This window comes from Theropithecus gelada, chromosome 16 (assembly GCF_003255815.1).
Source record: "Theropithecus gelada isolate Dixy chromosome 16, Tgel_1.0, whole genome shotgun sequence".
NCBI classification, from domain to species: Eukaryota; Metazoa; Chordata; class Mammalia; order Primates; family Cercopithecidae; genus Theropithecus; species Theropithecus gelada.
This window is the reverse complement of record NC_037684.1, coordinates 61,245,495-61,262,953: the sequence shown is the minus strand read 5'-3', so window position 1 is coordinate 61,262,953 and position 17,459 is coordinate 61,245,495. Positions and strand designations below refer to the sequence as shown.

General features: G+C 56.4%; 4 protein-coding genes across 22 annotated transcripts in view; 2 read left to right on the top strand and 2 right to left on the bottom strand.

The window, feature by feature from the left end:
* ENO3 (enolase 3) overlaps positions 1-4,392 on the bottom strand; it is an 11,751-nt gene extending 7,359 nt beyond the window's left edge. Inside the window, exons 1-6 of one of the 4 annotated variants that reach the window (XM_025361281.1) lie at positions 3,911-4,392; positions 2,595-2,681; positions 1,939-2,034; positions 1,720-1,778; positions 1,492-1,561; positions 988-1,121 (exon numbers count right to left, since the gene is read on the bottom strand). In XM_025361281.1, the coding sequence (XP_025217066.1) occupies positions 988-1,121; positions 1,492-1,561; positions 1,720-1,778; positions 1,939-2,034; positions 2,595-2,681; positions 3,911-3,935 (471 nt within the window). In that variant the 5' untranslated portion in view covers positions 3,936-4,392. Of the gene's footprint in view, positions 1-987; positions 1,122-1,491; positions 1,562-1,719; positions 1,779-1,938; positions 2,035-2,594; positions 2,682-3,280; positions 3,429-3,910 lie in introns of those variants that run through there. The other 3 variants (XM_025361282.1, XM_025361283.1, XM_025361284.1) reach the window with 3 other exon arrangements.
* A 1,042-nt stretch (positions 4,393-5,434) lies between these two features.
* PFN1 (profilin 1) lies at positions 5,435-8,853 on the top strand. 3 transcript variants are annotated; one of them, XM_025361303.1, is made up of 4 exons: positions 5,466-5,584; positions 5,971-6,263; positions 7,664-7,856; positions 8,498-8,850. In XM_025361303.1, exons 1-4 carry the CDS (start codon positions 5,503-5,505, stop codon positions 8,593-8,595), a joined length of 666 nt encoding a protein of 221 aa, XP_025217088.1. In that variant the 5' UTR covers positions 5,466-5,502; the 3' UTR covers positions 8,596-8,850. The 3 variants fall into 3 exon arrangements, with proteins under 3 accessions (XP_025217089.1, XP_025217088.1, XP_025217087.1); XM_025361304.1 differs by having other exon boundaries at positions 5,435-5,912; positions 7,664-8,853; XM_025361302.1 differs by having other exon boundaries at positions 7,664-8,853.
* A 420-nt stretch (positions 8,854-9,273) lies between these two features.
* On the bottom strand, positions 9,274-14,752 carry RNF167 (ring finger protein 167). Of its 12 annotated transcripts, none has more exons than XM_025361289.1 (11): positions 14,394-14,752; positions 14,028-14,267; positions 13,761-13,881; positions 13,597-13,677; positions 12,020-12,145; positions 11,823-11,910; positions 11,546-11,636; positions 11,210-11,315; positions 10,975-11,068; positions 9,862-9,942; positions 9,274-9,785 (listed from the first exon to the last, which is right to left on the bottom strand). In XM_025361289.1, the coding sequence occupies exons 3-11, from the start codon at positions 13,842-13,844 to the stop codon at positions 9,481-9,483; spliced, it is 1,056 nt and encodes a 351-aa protein (XP_025217074.1). In that variant the 5' UTR covers positions 13,845-13,881; positions 14,028-14,267; positions 14,394-14,752; the 3' UTR covers positions 9,274-9,480. The 12 variants fall into 12 exon arrangements, with proteins under 12 accessions (XP_025217074.1, XP_025217080.1, XP_025217075.1 ...); XM_025361295.1 differs by having other exon boundaries at positions 13,761-13,831; XM_025361290.1 differs by having other exon boundaries at positions 14,529-14,752.
* Positions 14,592-17,459, top strand: SLC25A11 (solute carrier family 25 member 11). Of its 3 annotated transcripts, none has more exons than XM_025361298.1 (8): positions 14,592-14,944; positions 15,548-15,700; positions 15,785-15,991; positions 16,168-16,258; positions 16,341-16,431; positions 16,517-16,616; positions 16,696-16,747; positions 16,872-17,459. In XM_025361298.1, the coding sequence occupies exons 1-8, from the start codon at positions 14,850-14,852 to the stop codon at positions 17,025-17,027; spliced, it is 945 nt and encodes a 314-aa protein (XP_025217083.1). In that variant the 5' UTR covers positions 14,592-14,849; the 3' UTR covers positions 17,028-17,459. The 3 variants fall into 3 exon arrangements, with proteins under 3 accessions (XP_025217083.1, XP_025217084.1, XP_025217085.1); XM_025361299.1 differs by having other exon boundaries at positions 14,592-14,911; positions 16,872-17,458; XM_025361300.1 differs by lacking the exon at positions 15,548-15,700 and having other exon boundaries at positions 16,872-17,458.

Below are 17,459 nucleotides of genomic sequence, written 5' to 3'. Positions count from 1 at the left end.
CACCGCGCCCGGCTTTTTTTTTTTTTAGATGGAGTCTTGCTCTTTTGCCCAGGCTGGAGTGCAGTGGCACGATCTCGGCTCACTGCAACCTCCGCCTCCCGGGTTCAAGAAATTCTCCTGCCTCAGCCTCCTGAGTAGCTGGAATTACAGGCGCCCACCACCACGCCCAGCTAATTTTTTGTATTTTTAGTAGAGATGGGGTTTCACCATGTTGGTCAGGCTGGTCTCGAACCACTGACCTCGTGATCCACCCACCTCGGCCTCCCAAAGTGCTGGGATTACAGGCGTGAGCCACCGCGCCCGGCCATAGCTAACACTTTTATATGGCATTTACTACATGCCAGGCACTAAGTACTTTACATATATAAGCCCATTTCATTCTCAAAACACCTCTATTCATTGGTATCATTACCCCCCATTTTACAGATGGGGAAACTGAGACACAGCAGTTAAAGAACTTGCCTAAAATCATACAACTAATAACAGGCAGAGCCAGGATTCAAACCCAGCAATCTATCTCTAGAGTCTATGCTCTTATGCAATCTTCCTAGTAAGTAACAAGAAATGGTAACATTATTATTGAGATTAAATTCAAAGAGTTTCCATTCATTAAGAGGGCACTGGTGTAAGAAGGACTCAAGAAGATACAAAGAAATGCCAAGATCTTTGCCTCAAAGAAACTCTCAATATGATTTGGGGTGTGGGGTGTAGGGTGTGGGGTTGGCATGAGGCTGGAGTTACTGAGCCTAGGACTGGAATGGGAAGGAACTGGGTTATATGGCAGGGAAGGAAGCACATAGAGCCTTCAGGGAAGGTTTGGATTGTGGGAAAGAGGGAGGGGCTGGACCACAGCAGGAGAGATTCAGTTTCAGGAAACTGCTTCTTAGGAGCTGGTTTGAAAGGTGGGTTTTCCATGGGGGCATCCCTGGCTGGGTGGGGGTGGCTCCGTCACGGCGAGATCTAGTGGGGGTGGGTAGCTGCACTTACTGGCACTGGGAGTATGAGGTCAGGGTTCCCAGCGAGATCTGCGATGTGGCGGTACAGGGGGACCCCCTTCTCAGCTGCTCCCGCCTTACACACGGCCAAGGACACGCCCAGGATGGCATTGGCCCCAAACTTGGCTGGAAGGAGGCAAGCGGGAAGAAAGGATGAGAGCTTCTTCCGGGTTTGGGGTGGCTACTCCAAGAAGACGCCAGAGTTCCAAACCACTGAGCATGAAGAATTGGTTAACAGATCTCTCTCCCACCGCCTGAGTAGCTCTGGGAGCCCCCACCCCGGGGGAATGTGTCAGCTGCATGTCTGTGTCCACCGCCCAGCCCAGGCCTGGCAGAGGGCAGGCATAGGAAATGCCTGTGGAATGAACACAAATCCATCCAGCTGCGGTGTGACCCAAAATGGGGGACCCAGAAATAACCCATCAGGCCTCACCCCTGTGGCCTCTCACCATCTCTCCCATACCTCAACCCTTCCCCACCGCTGCCCTTCACTCACACTTATTCTCGGTCCCATCCAGCTCAATCATAAATTTGTCAACTTTTTCTTGATCCACAACACTTAGTTTCTGGAAGGGTGGGTTTGAGAGGGGAGAGCAGAGGTCAGATTTCTCAGAAGTCAGGGCACGTAGAAGGGGAGGATAAGTGAAAATGGGGAGAGGCGCGTCTGGGGTGAGGGAGCAGGGGCATGGAGAGGAGACTGCAGGGAGCCGGCTTCCCCACTTGCCTTTTGCAGCAGAGCAGGGCCTAGAGTCTTGTTGATGTGCTCCACAGCCTTCAGGACTCCTAGACAGGCCAGAGGACAAGGTTTGGATCTCAATCAATTGGGCCTCTTTCTGTGGACCCCAGCTCCTCAAGAGCTTTGGGGGTTCCAGTCCTCTACCCATTGTGCACCCATGTCCTAAAGCCACCCACACAGACTCCTTCTGCACTGGTGTCTCCTCACCTTTCCCCAGGTAGCGGCCTTTGTCCCCATCTCTTAGTTCCAGAGCTTCATAGATACCTGTGGAAGCCCCACTGGGCACAGCTGCTCGGAATCGGCCTGGGGCAGGAGGAATTGGAAGATCACAGGGATGGCTAGGCCAAGTGGCTCATGCCTGTAATTCCAGCACTTTGGGAGGCCTAGGCAGGTGGATCACTTGAGGTCAAGAGTTCAAGACCAGCCTGGCCAACATGGTGAAACTGTCTCTACTAAAAATACAAAAATTAGCTGGGCGTGATGGCACAGGCGTGTAATCCCAGCTACTTGGGAGGTTGAGGCAGGAGAATCGCTTGAACCCGGGAGACGGAGGTTGCAGTGAGCCGAGATTGCATCACTGCACTCCAGCCTGGGTGACAGAGCGAGACTGTCTCAAAAAAAAAAAGAGCTCACAGGGAGTCCCCTCTAACCCTCAAAGGGCTCAGGGACAGGAGGCAGTGCAGAGAGACTCCTGCTTCTCTTTTCCCAGCTTCCAGCTCTGGTTCCATTTTGGAAGAGGGCTTGGGAAGAAGTCTGGGAAAGGGAACCTGAGAGAAAGGAGAGGATATGGCACAGAATTGGGGGGTAAAGGCCAAAGGGTTGGGGTCTTCTGGGGCGAGCCTATCCAATGGGCCTCATGTTACCCTTGGCTGTGTGCAGGTCCACCTCCACTGTGGGGTTGCCCCTGGAGTCCAGGATTTCCCGGGCAAAGATTTTCTGCATGGCCATGGCTGCAGGACAGGAGGTGTGAGTGTAGACAGTTGATCTCTTAAGGAACCAGAAATCCCTTGCCCTTTAAGAGTCTTCCCCACTCCAAGAAGGCAGGTGCTAGAGCTAAAAATACCCTACAAAAAGGTCACAGACCAAAGAGGCAGGCGCAGCCCCCTCCCCCACTCAGAACAGCTCTTATTCCACCCTCCCGTCCTAAGAATCCAGGGGCCTCTCATCTATGGCTCCTAGGATGCCATCACTCCCCAAGCGCCCACCTGCCCCAAGGCTGCACTTAGGCCTTCTCCTTCCACCCTCTGGTCAAGCACTCTGTTCTCCATGGCTGGTGGCCTTCAAATCCTTTCTGGTTCTCATTTTCCTGCTCCGAAATCCTCTTGGGCCCCCAGTTCCCTACCAGGTTCCAACTCTAGCTGCCCTTCTCTATCCATCCTTACTGCCCCTCCTCACAGCCTCCTTTCCCTAGATCCTTGGGTGCTCCCAGCGTTTGTCCCATCTGCTTGCTCCAGCCGCCCCTTCCCCCAGCTTTTTCAAGCACCTCCAGTCCCAGGAGAAAAAAAAGCAGAAACGTCCCCCACTTCCTCCAACTCAACACCATGCGCACCCTTTACTACGTCCACCCCGGGGGCTGGAAGATTTACCTGACCTGGGATGTCTTCGTTGGAGGTTTGGATGGAGCTTCGAGTCTAGGTGGCAGCTGGGACAGTGTCAGCTCACCCCCTCTCAGGCTGCGCATTTATCCCTGAGCCACTGGGTCCCCAGCCAGCCCCGCCTCTCTCTCTCTCCATCCTCCCCCCTTCACACTGGGCTGGCAGCCAAGTGCCCACTACAGCCTAAAGCAGAAGCCTCTGGCCCTGGGCACCTGCCCCCTTACCAAAGGTCCACTACTATCCCCCACTTTCTTTCTGTCCCCCAGTAACAGTCCCTGTTTTAATTCCACCCTTTGGGAGGAGCAGGGGAGGGGCTTCAGATGAGGGGTCTCCCCCACCCCAGGATTACATTCCCCTTTTGCAAACGTCAAGAGGAATGTGTGACCTTTAGGAAAGGCCAGGGGTAACCTGAGCCCTGCAAGGCTGGGGAGGGGGCCTGGAAGAGGGGCTGCAGGATTGACATCCACACATGCTCAGATCGCTGGGCGGGCCTCTGCCCTCAGTGGGGGAAGGGAGGGGACTTCTGGGCAAGCTCTGACGTCTAAAATTGAACCCCCTCACGCCAGAAGGCGAGAGGGTCTCACCTCTTAGGGTCCTCATAACGGCCATTATCGGCGCCGCCCCATCCTACCCTCTCCAGGCCAGCCAGGGTGGGGATGAATTAGGGGCCAGGAGACAAATTTAGACGGGCCCTCTCGGCTGGCGCGGCGCCCGATTGATAACGCTGGGACAGCACTTGTCGCCCGGCGTGGGGACTATTGGTCAGAGCCCTTCTCCCCACCGACTGTGGGCGCTCAGCGCACGGCCCCAGCCCATCAATGAATGGGGTTGAATCAACAGTGAACAAAAATGAATGGACCGAGGACGGGTGGCTCTTTGTGAGCTTCTGCACGCCCGGGGTTCCTCCGGCGCCCCGCCGTAGCACTGCGGGGAGGTGGGTCTCTGCTCTCGGTAGAGATCTCCACCTTGCCGGCTCTGGGGCCAGTGCGGGGTCTGCCCCGAGCTCCTCTGCAGCCATGCCAGCCGAACGGCTGGGGTCACGGGGCTCGACTCGGAGGCCCTTCCCGCCGGCGCCGGGGCAGCCCGCGCCCGGTGACTCACCCCCGCCTCCCTCTCCCCACCCCTGCTCCCCGCCCCGCCGGCCAGCGCGGCCTCCCAGCCCCCACCTCAGGCCACCTGCCCCGCCACCCGTCCCGTCTCCCATCTCGCCCCGCCCTCTCATCTCAGGCCGCTCCTCCCGGGATTTTTCCACCCTGGGGTGGGGGTGCGGCGGGTCAGGGGTCAGGAGATGGCGGGCGGGGAGCGCCGCCACGTGCCCGGGTGCGGCCCCGCCCGAGCCCGCCAGTGACTCAGCCGCGCGGCTGTCGAGGAACACGGGCTCGAGGGGCGTCGGGGACTGTGGGGTTCGGCGTGGACGCCAGGGATGCGCGCCGCACTCGGGAGGAGGAGAGAGAAAACCAAGCCCCTTTCCGCCCGGGCCGCGCTCGTGACCTCGCGCCCCTAACCCAGGCTCCGGAAGCGGCCCAGCCCTCGGCGGCGGGTCGGAGAAGACGCGGCTTCACCGCGGCCGCCGCCCGGCCGCCCCGCCCTCCCCAGGTGGCGGCAAGCGCACATCTGACTGAGAAGAAACCCAAAGGGCCCGAAGTGGGACTTTCCCCTTCTTGAAAAAGTTGCCACTCTTGCAACTTGAGTATTCTTCCGCCTCGAAAAATAGCCCCGCCTGTTAAGCCCCGCGGGTGTCCGCGCTCAGTGACCTCTGCAGACTCAGGCCAAGGGGCACGGCCGGTGATCCAGACATTGCCTGCCCGGGGCGGGCGCGGCTGGGATATGGGATAAGGCCCTGGGCTAGAGCCGATCCAGAGAAGGGACAATCCTCTGGACTGAGAATGGGCCCTGGTGAACCTAACCTGCGCTACCCGGGAAGACGCTGGGGACCGAAGTGGCCCCGGTGGGTGCCTTCAGCTATGAGAGCGACTAGGGTATTTGGCCAAACTCCCTTTGCTTTCCTATTGAATAAGTAAAATCAAGGGTGGTGAGGCGGCGGCGTGCACGGCTTCGCCCCCGCCCTTTCCGCCAGGCGGGAGACACGTCCCCAGCCCGCCTTCCTTTCCCGGAGGGTCCACATGGGTCGAGTCGGGCGCGCTCCCGTGCAGCCGGCTCCGGCCCGGACCGCCCCATGCGCTCTCCCTCCCGGCCTTGGCGCAGGCGCAGGCGCGGGCACACGCGCCGCCGCCCGCCGGTCCTTCCCTTCGGCGGAGGTGGGGGAAGGAGGAGTCATCCCGTTTAACCCTGGACTCCCCGAACTCTCCTTAATTTGCTAAATTTGCGGCTTACTAATTCTTCCTCCTTTCTCTTCCCTTCCTTCCTTCTGGCTCACTCCCTGCCCCGATAGCAAAGTCTGGTTTATATTCAATGCAAATTGGAGCAAACCCTACCCTTCACCTCTCTCCCGCCACCCCCCATCTTTCTACATTGCTTTCCATCGAACTCTGCAAATTTTGCAATAGGGGGAGGGATTTTTAAAATTGCATTTGCAAAGTTCGGTGTCTGGGCTGGCGAGTGGGGGAGGGAGGGAATGGGGAGTAGGCCCCGCCCCTACCGTCCTTTGCAAATAAAAATCTAGCGGGGCGGGGGGGAGGAGCAGGAAGTGGCGGTGCGAGGGCTGCTGCACAGCGAGCAGAGCCGCGGTCCGGACGGCAGCGCGTGTCTCGAGCTCTCCGCCTCCCCCCGCCCGCCAGCCGAGGCAGCTCGAGCCCAGCCCGCGGCCCCAGCAGCAGCGCCGAGAGCAGCCCCAGTAGCAGCGCCATGGCCGGGTGGAACGCCTACATCGATAACCTCATGGCGGACGGGACCTGTCAGGACGCGGCCATCGTGGGTTACAAGGACTCGCCCTCCGTCTGGGCCGCCGTCCCCGGGAAAACCTTCGTCAACATCACGGTACTGCGAGGCCTGCGGTCCGGGGCACTGGTCGGGCTTGGACCCTGAGGGAGGGACTTGGGTGGGGGCGGGCGCGGTCTAGAGCGCGCAGCGAGAGGCCCTGACTGGGTGCTTGCCCTGGAAGCGGCGCGAATGGCGGCTGCACGTGAGCGGGTCCCTCGGTTGCTGCTAAGTCCTATGCCCCAGGCGGCGGCGCCCATCCCGCCCGCTACCCCGTTTTCCGCGACGGGGCGTTACATCCGGGGCACAGGGCGGGGAGGGGCGCGGCGCCCGGTGCGGCGGCCCACTTCCGCCTCTCCCAGGGCGGGGTGGGGACGCGCCTCAATTTTAATTGGGGATTGGGATTGAGAGGTGACCCGGGGACCCTCGAACCCCCAGCTCCCCGTCCGGCCGCCAGCTCGCGCCCCTCTACCATTGTTTCCCCTGGTGCGGGAGGGAGCCCCAGGCGCGTGGTATTGGTCCCTTGCCCACCCTCTGTGGACTCCCGGCCCCTCCCAACTCCGTTAGAGAGGGCGAGGCCACCACACGCCCCCCCAGCTCAGCACGTTGGACTCAACATTCCTGCGAGGCCAATCCCGGAAGTCCCCTCGCCCTCCCTTCCCGCCATCCGGCGGGGCCTGGAGCAGGGGAACTTTGTGAGAAGTTCTGAGACAGCATAAGCGAAAGAATATGGGTTGACTACCGCTGCTCCCACCAGCATCTCCCTGTCCACACTGCCCGGAAGTGGGGAGGGGGAGCGGAAGTTCGAAAGGGGGGGAAGGGGGTTTCCGGGCGGGAGGGGACCGGATGTGGGGGCTTGGGGTGAAGGGGGGGGGGGGGAAAAGGTTCCTGGGGTACCTAGACCCGAGAGCTGGCCTGCCGGGTCTAGCCCCCGTCCACCTTCAAAAGTTTTCCAACTTTCCCGGAAAGCCCCCAGGGGTCTGCTTCCTCTTGTCAGGGCAGACATACCTGGAGCTAAACTAGGTTACTTGGAGACCCAGGCGTCCGGGCCCTAAGAGCTCCTGCAGAACCTTTGACCAAATAAGGGCAAAGTTGCTTCTCTTGCCTCGCCCGCCCCCCTCCCTTCCCCTCTCCGCTTCTGCTTTTCCTGAAGGAGAGTTCTGAGCATCCAAAGACTCCTCACTTTTCTCACTGATTCCCTTTATTTCCTGGGTTTACTTTCCCCCATTAACACTGAGATCTAAATCTCTAGAGGAGTATGTCATCCCTTCCTCCCTGGTCCCATATTCTAGGTTTGAGAATCATGATCGTTTTCTGCACTAACGTTCCACAGTCCTCAGAGTTTCTCACAGTTCATTGATGGGTACTGAGTATATAACTTCGCGGGGTGGGTCTTTGGAGAACAAGGTGGGAATCTTGGTGCACTGACTAACTTGATGGGCGCTTGGTTCCTCTTCCAGCCAGCTGAGGTGGGTGTCCTGGTTGGCAAAGACCGGTCAAGTTTTTACGTCAATGGGCTGACACTTGGGGGCCAGAAATGTTCGGTGATCCGGGACTCACTGCTGCAGGATGGGGAGTTTAGCATGGATCTTCGTACCAAGAGCACCGGTGGGGCCCCCACCTTCAATGTCACTGTCACCAAGACTGACAAGAGTGAGTTCCTGAGTCTTACCTTTCCTCTAGCGCCAAGATCTCTTATGTACTGCCTTCTGGTAATCTTGCGGGTGCTTTCTTGTGTGATTCCCCAGCATGAAGCGAGTCAGACCAGTATTCTGCCCCTTGTCTGCTGGATGCTGGATGGAACATGGGATAGTCCCTCCATTTCCGTCTCAGTTCCTCATCTTGTAATTCGAAGTTGTTGAACTGCGTTACCTCTTAAGTTACTTCCTGCCTTGAGCTCGGATTAGAAACTGTTTTCTAGGAGTATAGGTAGATTGTTGGGGTCTTGAATCATCATTTAGTTAATCGTTTGAGCTCTTTTGTTAGCACCTGGAGGTGGCATGCTCGTCCACAGCCCTTTCTAGCCTGAACACGAGTCAACAGTCTATGAGCCTTTGACCCCTAAGTTTTTAGTCTGTTCCTCTCCAGCATTTAAGCTTGATTTTCCTCTTTTGAAAAGCCTTATTGTTTCAGGGTGACTGACAGCCTGCCTGTGTGTGTGTGCTGGGGGGGGGGGGTTGGGAGAGATGAGGTTGGGTTACAGCCCCCAGGGCTGGACAGCTGCTGAACAGCTGGCAGGGGGTGGAATTGTGACACCTGGGTCCTAGCCTCCTTTCTCTTTCCTCCTCCTCCAGCGCTAGTCCTGCTGATGGGCAAAGAAGGTGTCCACGGTGGTTTGATCAACAAGAAATGTTATGAAATGGCCTCCCACCTTCGGCGCTCCCAGTACTGACCTCGTCTGTCCCTTCCCCTTCACCGCTCCCCACAGCTTTGCACCCCTTTCCTCCCCCATACACACATACACCATTTTATTTTTTGGGCCATTACCCCATACCCCTTATTGCTGCCAAAACCACATGGGCTGGGGACCAGGGCTGGATGGACAGACACCTCCCCCTACCCATACCCCTCCTGTGTGTGGTTGGAAAACTTTTTTGTTTTTTTGGGTTTTTGTTTTTTTTTTTTTTCTGAATAAAAAAGATTCTAACAAGGTGCTGTGTGATTTGAGCTTGGGTGTCAGAATGGGGGACAGGCACTGTGACTTGCCTCCTTTATCATGGCTTGGGAGCAGGAAGGTTGAGCCACTACAAGGTGCAGGAATTTGAGCTTCTGGCCAGGTGGCCCTGCCCCTCCACAGTGGCATTTCCAGGCCTAAGTCCTCAGTGTGCTGGTTAAATTGGTGGATAATGGAATAAAGCCATCTGGACCAGAGAATGGGTGCAGGCCTGCAGGCAAGGCAGGGCTAGTTGAGTCATCCTTGTGGGTGGGGCTCCCCCTGAGTCATAGCAAATGCCTGCTGGGGCTGTCCCCATGACTATAGGTTAGTGTCTCAGCATTCTCTTGCTCCTTATGGCTACAGGGGTGATTCCCCCAAAGGGTTAAGTTCACCTAAAAATGATCTCACCCTTCCTTAGTCCACAAAAAATTTTATTAGCCCAAGAAGTGAAGACCCAGTCCCTTTGCTTGCCCCAGCCCCACCCCAATGCCCCTCAAAAGGATAGGTGTGGGTAAGGGAGCAGCTTAGGATGGAATGTCCCCTATCCCTCAACTTAGAAGACTGGAGGGAAGAAGACGGTCTGTGCAAATAGGTCACCAGAAGTGTACCTGTAGAGGGTTATTAGACCAGGATAACAGGGGAAGAGGGAGGAGAGGGTGGGGGATCTGTTGAAGGCCCAGGAAAAACAAGGGGAGCTGGGGCTAGGGAACCAAATGAGGTGGGAAGAGTGGGGCTAGAACCCAAAAGTGGGGTCCTTTCTGAAGCAGGGTGGTCCCTTGGCTCCCCTTCTTCATCACCCTCCTCTTGCCCCTGAGCGTCTTCCTCTTGCTCTTCGTCCCCAGGACCACGATGAACAGGCTGCTTGCAAATGGGGCAGGTCTTCCGGGTCTGAGTGAGCCAGGGGTCCACGCAGCGGCTGTGGTAGGCTGCAGAGAGGAACAAGGTGAAGCACCTGGTGGCTGCCAGTGGCAGAGGGACATGGGCAGGCAGTGAGGGCCTCACCATGAGCACAGGGGAGTACCCGCAGCTTGTCTCCATCCTCATATTCATCCAGGCAGATGGCACAGACATCATACTGGTCTCCTGGGACAGAAAGAAAATCATCTAGTCCTTCACTGAGCCACCATGACCCAGGGCTAAGGCTTTTAAAGCCTTGCGAAAATTTTCCCTCACCTACAAAGCCAGTGGAAGAGCTAAGACAGGTAGGCAGGATAAGGTCAGGGCAGAACATGGAAGAGTTTAGGGCTAAAAGGGACAAGCAAAGAGAAGTAGAGGTAAGAAGGGAAGTGGTTTTTGGGGAGGTGTGAGGGTGGAGATAGGGAGTGGAAGGGACGGAAATGGGCAGGGCTTCTGCCATAACCTTATACGGGCACTGGAAGCCCCAGGGCCTAAAGCCCCAGCCCCACAGTACCACTTTCTTCCTTCTCTAACTGAATTCTCCCCATTCCTCCCATTTTTCTGCTCTCTCCACATCCCCCATAAGCAAAGTCTGTCCCTCTATTGTTTGCCACAATTATTTCACTTAATCATCTTTGCTTTGCATCTCTCCCATCTTCACTGTATTTATGGGTAAAAACAGGACAAGACAGCATCTCAAGCTGAAAATTTCTTACTGCCATCTTTATTACTTTTATTTTTTTGAGAAAGGGACTCCCTCTGTCACCCAGGCTGGAGCACAGTGGTGCAATCTCAGCCCCCTACAACCTCCGCCTTCCTGGTTCAAGTGATTCTCCTTTCTCAATCTCCCAAGTAGCTGGGACTACAAGCGCACAACACCATGCTCAGCTAATTTTTGTTATTTTTTATAGAGATGGGGTCTCACCACGTTACCCAGGCTGGCCTGGAACTCCTGGGGTCCAGGGATTCACTTGCCTCAGCCTCCCAAAGTGGTGGGATTTTTTTGTTTCATCATGTTGCCCAGGCTGGTCTCAAACTCCTGGGCTCAAGCGACCTACCCACCTCGGCCTTCCAAAGTGCTGGGATTACAGGCACTTGGGATTACGTGAGCCACTGTGCCCAGCCACTGCCATCTTTGTATACCCTATCTTCTGGGCTCAAAGTCCTTCAGAACCAGGTAAACGGTGGGAAAAGCCCTCTCCTCCCCTAACCCCTCACCCTTCTGATAGTCATGTGTAGGAATCTGTTTCAGTTGCTCTTTGGTAAGTCGATTCCGCTGGAGCCGTTTCCGGTGCTGGATACAACGAACTATCTGGTGGAAGAGGGGGTGGATGGACAAGGCTTAGAAATAAAACTAGACAATATAGGACAAGCCACTCCCATCTCCCAACTCCAGATCCAGTCTGGCCTCATAGGCCTCAGTGCTTCCCATCATGTTCCCTCAGCTACTCACCATTACTGCTCCCATGGCCAAAACCAGCAGTCCCACAATCCCTGTGAAAGGGATGAGGTAATAGCCCAAGGGGAAGGTATTGTCTGGAACCAGAAGCACCCGAGCCCTGGGAAAGGACGACCAGTCTCAGCAGGACAAGAAAGGCAAAGGGAGAAAAACAGGGACAAAGCAACTGGCTCTGGACAAAGCCCATAGGTGGGGATGGGAATGGGAAGAAAGTTAAAGAGGCAGGGAAGGAAGGACAGGAGGCTAATGGTTCGGGTAATGAGGCCTGGGCTCCAGATTGGCATGGAACTGCTTGCTGAAGGAAGAATGGGAAGGAGGCATATGTCCTACCCCTTTTCGTAGACAAAGAGGGCACGCAGGTACTCGGAGCTTCTCTCCCCAATAAATACAGATGGGATCCAGATCTGCTGCTGGATTTCCTCTGCAGGGATCAAGGTGTTACTCTGGGGACTCACAACCTTCTACTCAAATCCTTTGGGAACCCTGGCATCTGGCACTTTCGCCCCAACCCACCTAAAGGATTGGCTTCTTTTCCTGAAGCCTTCAGCCTTCCCACCATCTCTGGGTCCTACTGAAAGCCCAGCTGTATAGATTCCTCCAGCCTTACCACTGTTCCACACCATGTTCAGAAGTTCATTGGAATTCACATTGTGTACTACAGCGGCACCATATCCAGCCTTCTGGGCATTTAGGACCTAGGGAGACAAGGCAGAGGACAAGGAGCCATCATAGGCCTGACTTGTCTTCATTCCTGGTGCCTTTTTTTACCCTCAGCTGCCCAGCTCCCACTCCACATTCAGCAACCTTGAGGTCAAAGTTGCAGTCGAATCTTCGAAGCAGCGCAATAAAGACTGACCCATTGACCGGGGCTGGGGGTGGTGGGGCGATGGGGCTGCAGGCATTGTCTGGGTGAGCCTCCACAAGGAACCCCTGAAGGATGGAAGCAAACAACAGTGAGATTTCTCCTCCCTAGGTTTCACTCTCTACAAGGGCCACCAAACACACCAGCCCACATGCTGCACATCCTCTATCCTCACTTCCTTCTCCTTCCTGGGGTCTGAGCATCGCAACCTCACAACTTTCTCTTAGCCTCTTGAAAAGGTAATGACATAAAACATCCCTTCACCAAACTCTCCCATCATCCCTCTCGCTGTCCCAGATGGGCTAATCTGTACCCTAAACCGCAAGCTAATGCAATTACTTTGCCTTCTAATGTTCCGACTCTCAAGTTCTGTTTCACAGTTTCCTCTCCAACACTTACACAGAACACACTCCCTTCCCTTCAATTTTCTTTTTCTTTTTTTTTTTTTTTTGAGACGGAGTCTCGCTCTGTCACCCAGGCTGGAGTGCAGTGGCCGGATCTCAGCTCACTGCAAGCTCCGTTTCCCGGGTTTACGCCATTCTCCTGCCTCAGCCTCCGGAGTAGCTGGGACTACAGGCGCCCGCCACCTCGCCCGGCTAGTTTTTTGTATTTTTTAGTAGAGACGGGGTTTCATCGTGTTAGCCAGGATGGTCTCGATCTCCTGACCTCATGATCCACCCGCCTCGGCCTCCCAAAGTGCTGGGATTACAGGCTTGAGCCACCGCGCCCGGCCTTCTTTTTCTTTTTTTGAGATGGAGTCTCGTTCTGCCACCCAGGCTGGAGTGCAGTGGTGCGATCTCGACTCACTGCAACCTCCACCTCCCGGGTTCAGTTGATTCTCCTGCCTCAGTCTCCCAAGTAGTTGGGACTACAGTCATGCACCATCATGCACAGCTAATTTTTGTAATTTTAGTAGAGATAGGGTTTCACCATGTTAGCCAGGCTGGTCTTGAACTGGGATTACAGATGTGAGTCACCGCGCCCGGCCTCTTCAATTTTCTAATTACCCATCTCACAAACAACTCCACTGCTACTACGGCCCAACTGAGTTCTTGCTATGTGGCAGTGTTTGGGATGAAGTACTACAAAAATTGCGTATTTAATTTAATCTTCACAATAACCCTAGGAAAACTTAAAATATCCCATTTTACAGTAAAACAAACTAAGGCTCAAAGAGAAATTAACTTGCCCAAGGTCATACAAGCAATAGCTTCTGAGACCCTCTTGATAAGGACCGTTGATCCTACCTTCCGTCTCTGTCCACTTTCAGTCTCCCTGATAACCTCGGAGTTCCAGGGGTGGACACTTTGTCTTCTCCCTCTGGATTCTGGATTCTACACTATACGTGCTCAGTTCCTAACTTGATTTTCCTACCTCCAGTTTCACCCAGGACAAACCTCCCCAACCCCAGCCCAGGATGGAAGATCTTGCTAAATATTTAAAAAAAAAAGAAAAAAGACAGAAAAGGAAGGAAAGGGGGGGAAGGAGAGGAAGAAAGAAAAGAAAGAAAGAAAATCACCTGGAGTCCCTCTTGGCTCAAGGTAGCCCCAAACAGAGCTGGGAGGTCTGCAAAGTCCATGCTGGCATTGTGGTCCGAGGTCTGCGGACAAAAAAGGCAATGTTCCCCTTCAGCCTGCAACCCTTCCCTTCAGCGCCCTTGCCTCCTCCGTCCCTCGGACTCACCGCTCGAATGAGCCCCCGGATGGGGGCCGCTCCCCACAGCACAGCGGCCACAACCACAGGAAGCGGGAAGGCTGCAGGGTGCATGGCAGCGGGAGGAAAGAGGCTGAGGAGGCCGCTCGTCCTGGTAGCAAGGAGCAGAAGCGGAGTTCTGCGCCCTCCCTGCCCCTCCTTTAGGATCCCAGGGGTCCAACCACCCCCAGGTCCCACTTCCCAGCTACATGGAGGCGCCGGGGAAGGAACCCCGACTCAAAGAATGAGATATCCAACCCGTTTAGTGGAGCTGGGTGAGAGGCACTAAACGTATCCTTTTCTGGTACGGGGATAAAACGGGGAAAGGGGACGGAGCCTAACACAGGTGACAGAAAAACTTCGGGAAGGGTGGCGGAGCTCAAGGAGGTGGGACTTCCTGCCAGGTGGGCCGTGTTCCCAGCCTCTGGAAAAGGGCTTCCGGTAGAGAAAGTCAGGCCGCTTTCAGCATTTGATGCTTGAGATGAAGAACTTTCGGTCCTAAAAGGCCGGTTAAAAAAAGGTCAGCGATGGAGGGAGTGCCTCTGGAGACGGAAGGAGCACTGGTGGCCCAGAAGACGACCTAATAAAGGTGCCCGGAAACCTGGAGCCGCCTAGTTTACAAACCTCTCCTCCCGCTGGCCGCCGCCACCGCTCCTTCAAATCTCGCGAGAGTGCTCACCACCTCCCCCCGTCCCCTCGCTGCTGAACGCTTGGTGTGTCTATCGCGAGAGCTCTCCTACTCTGGTGAGCCGTACTCACTCGATCTCGCGAGACCTTGAGACAAACTCATCTCTATTTTCCCGCGATTCCAATTTGGTGAAAACTGCGCCTTTCCTCTGGTTTCCTAAATCAGTTACACCCCTTCTCGCACGCTTCCCTCAAGCTCCTCCTTCAGCTCCGCCTTACTCCCGGCCGCCTTTGCGCTGCGCGCCTGCGCCCGCGCTGGCTTCCAGCGGGTGCCGGACCTGAGAGCCGGAGGGGCGTGCGCGCGCCCTCGCCCTGTTGCGCGCGCGGTGTCACCTTGGGCGCGAGCGGGGCCGCGCGCGCACGGGACCCGGAGCCGAGGGCCATTGAGTGGCGATGGCGGCGACGGCGAGTGCCGGGGCCGGCGGGATGGACGGGAAGCCCCGTACCTCCCCTAAGTCCATCAAGTTCCTGTTTGGGGGCCTGGCCGGGTAAGCTCAGGCCCCAGGGATGGGAAAAGAGGAGGAAGGGACGGGTGCAAGGAACCGGGCCCGGTTCATCTCTGGGTCTGTTGCAGTGAACTGTGCCGGCACGGGGTCAGCGTGATCTCCAGCGTATTACGAGTTCCCCAATGGGCTGCTAGGGCCCCATGCAAGGCCCCTTCTGGACTGCATGCGGGGTCGTTGCACAACCCCCGCCGGGCCACCTGAGTTTCCCAGCGCATTGCTAAGCTTGGCCGGGCTACAGGGGATTCCAGGCCATTAAATGGCTCCTGGAGGACTACCTGGAGTCCTAAATCTTGGATGCCCCTTCGTCCCCTCCCTGTGTCGGACTGCGTGCAGCCCCAGGTCACTGCTTGACTGTCATGAAGCTGCTTGGAGCACTTTCATTGCATGGCCCCGCCTGGACAACTAGACTTTTCAGACCCGTTGCACTCGGTGTACATATAGACTCTTATACACATGCTCACCAGCATCCTGATTCTTGAATCGCATGGCAGGCCCTGACCTTTGTAACCTCTTGCTGCCAGGCTCCAGCGGGCACTGGTAGATCTGGAATGCCTGGCCCTTCACTCCACCTCTATCTTCCCCCAGGATGGGAGCTACAGTTTTTGTCCAGCCCCTGGACCTGGTGAAGAACCGGATGCAGCTGAGTGGGGAAGGGGCCAAGACTCGAGAGTACAAAACCAGCTTCCATGCCCTCACCAGTATCCTGAAGGCAGAAGGCCTGAGGGGCATTTACACCGGGTATTGGGGCCTCAGGATGGAGGGTAGGCTGTGGGTTGGTAGCTCCAGATCTTGGCCTGATATGCTGACCCCTCTGCTCCTCAGGCTGTCGGCTGGCCTGCTGCGCCAGGCCACCTACACCACTACCCGCCTTGGCATCTATACCGTGCTGTTTGAGCGCTTGACTGGGGCTGATGGTACTCCTCCTGGCTTTCTGCTGAAGGCTCTGATTGGCATGACGGCAGGTGCCACTGGTGCCTTTGTGGGAACACCAGCCGAAGTGGCTCTTATCCGCATGACTGCGGATGGCCGGTGAGTTCCAAGTCTGAGCCTCACCCCAGCCCCATTCCCTGGAATCTAGAATGAAAGGACCACTTTTCTATCCCACATCTAGAGCAGAGCGTTTACCTGTCCTGGCCTTCCTTTCTTTGCATCTGTGGGGCCCTGTGGGCTATCCTGATCTTGACCTCTTCCTGCCTTCTCATCAGGCTTCCAGCTGACCAGCGCCGTGGCTACAAAAATGTGTTTAATGCCCTGATTCGGATCACCCGGGAAGAGGGCGTCCTCACCCTGTGGCGGGTGAGTGGAGGGGCTGGAGACTTGGGGGCTGTGAAGTCCGGTTTTGGGGGTTTCTGACTCTTGCCCGCTCCCCTCCCTCCAGGGCTGCGTCCCTACCATGGCTCGGGCCGTTGTCGTCAATGCTGCCCAGCTGGCCTCCTACTCCCAATCCAAGCAGTTCTTGCTGGACTCAGGTGAGACCCAGAGCTGGGCCCTTAGCTCCCAGCCTGGCCTGAGCCACCTCTGAGCTGACTGCCACCCCCGCCTCACCTCCCCCAGGCTACTTCTCTGACAACATCTTGTGCCACTTCTGCGCCAGCATGATAAGCGGTCTTGTCACCACCGCTGCCTCCATGCCTGTGGATATTGCCAAGACCCGGTGAGTGTGCAGTCTGGTCCTGGAGGTGGGTGAGAAGGTGTCCTTTCGGTCTCTCATGCCCCTGCCGCCTCCCCTTCAGAATCCAGAACATGCGGATGATTGATGGGAAGCCGGAATACAAGAACGGACTGGTGAGGAAGCCATTCTGGGAGCCTGGGTGGGGTGTCAGATCCCCTGGGAAAGGTGTGAAGGCAGCTGGGTAAGGGGGATGGGCCCTAGAGTCCCAGCCCCAGCGCCCTGCTTGTCTGTGTCTAGGATGTCCTGTTCAAGGTTGTCCGCTACGAGGGCTTCTTCAGCCTGTGGAAGGGCTTCACACCGTACTATGCCCGCCTGGGTCCCCACACCGTCCTCACCTTCATCTTCTTGGAGCAGATGAACAAGGCCTACAGGCGTCTCTTCCTCAGTGGCTGAAGCGGCCGGGGGCTCCCACTTGCCTGCTGCGTCTATGGCCACTGCGCCCTGGGGGCCTGGGCTCTGCTGCCCTGGACCCCTCTATTTATTTCCCTTCCACAGTGTGGTTTCTTCCTCCACGGTAAAGGACTTGGTCTGTCCTACCCCCTGCTCCAGCTTGCCTTGCCCATCCTGATCCTGTGATTTCTCTGTCCCTGGCTATTCTTGCAGGGAGCTGGAAAACTTCCTGAGGATTTCTGGCCTCCCCCTGGGTTTTAGTTTCAGGGCACACAGGACAGCAGAAGATCCCCCTTCTCATTGGGGAAACCAAGGCAGAACTGAGGGGACAGAGAGAAGCAGAAGCCATCAAGATGGTCAAAGGACCTACAGAGGGAGATGTGGCCCTTCCTCCCCCTCACTGAGGACTTAATAAATCGGATTGATGACACCAGC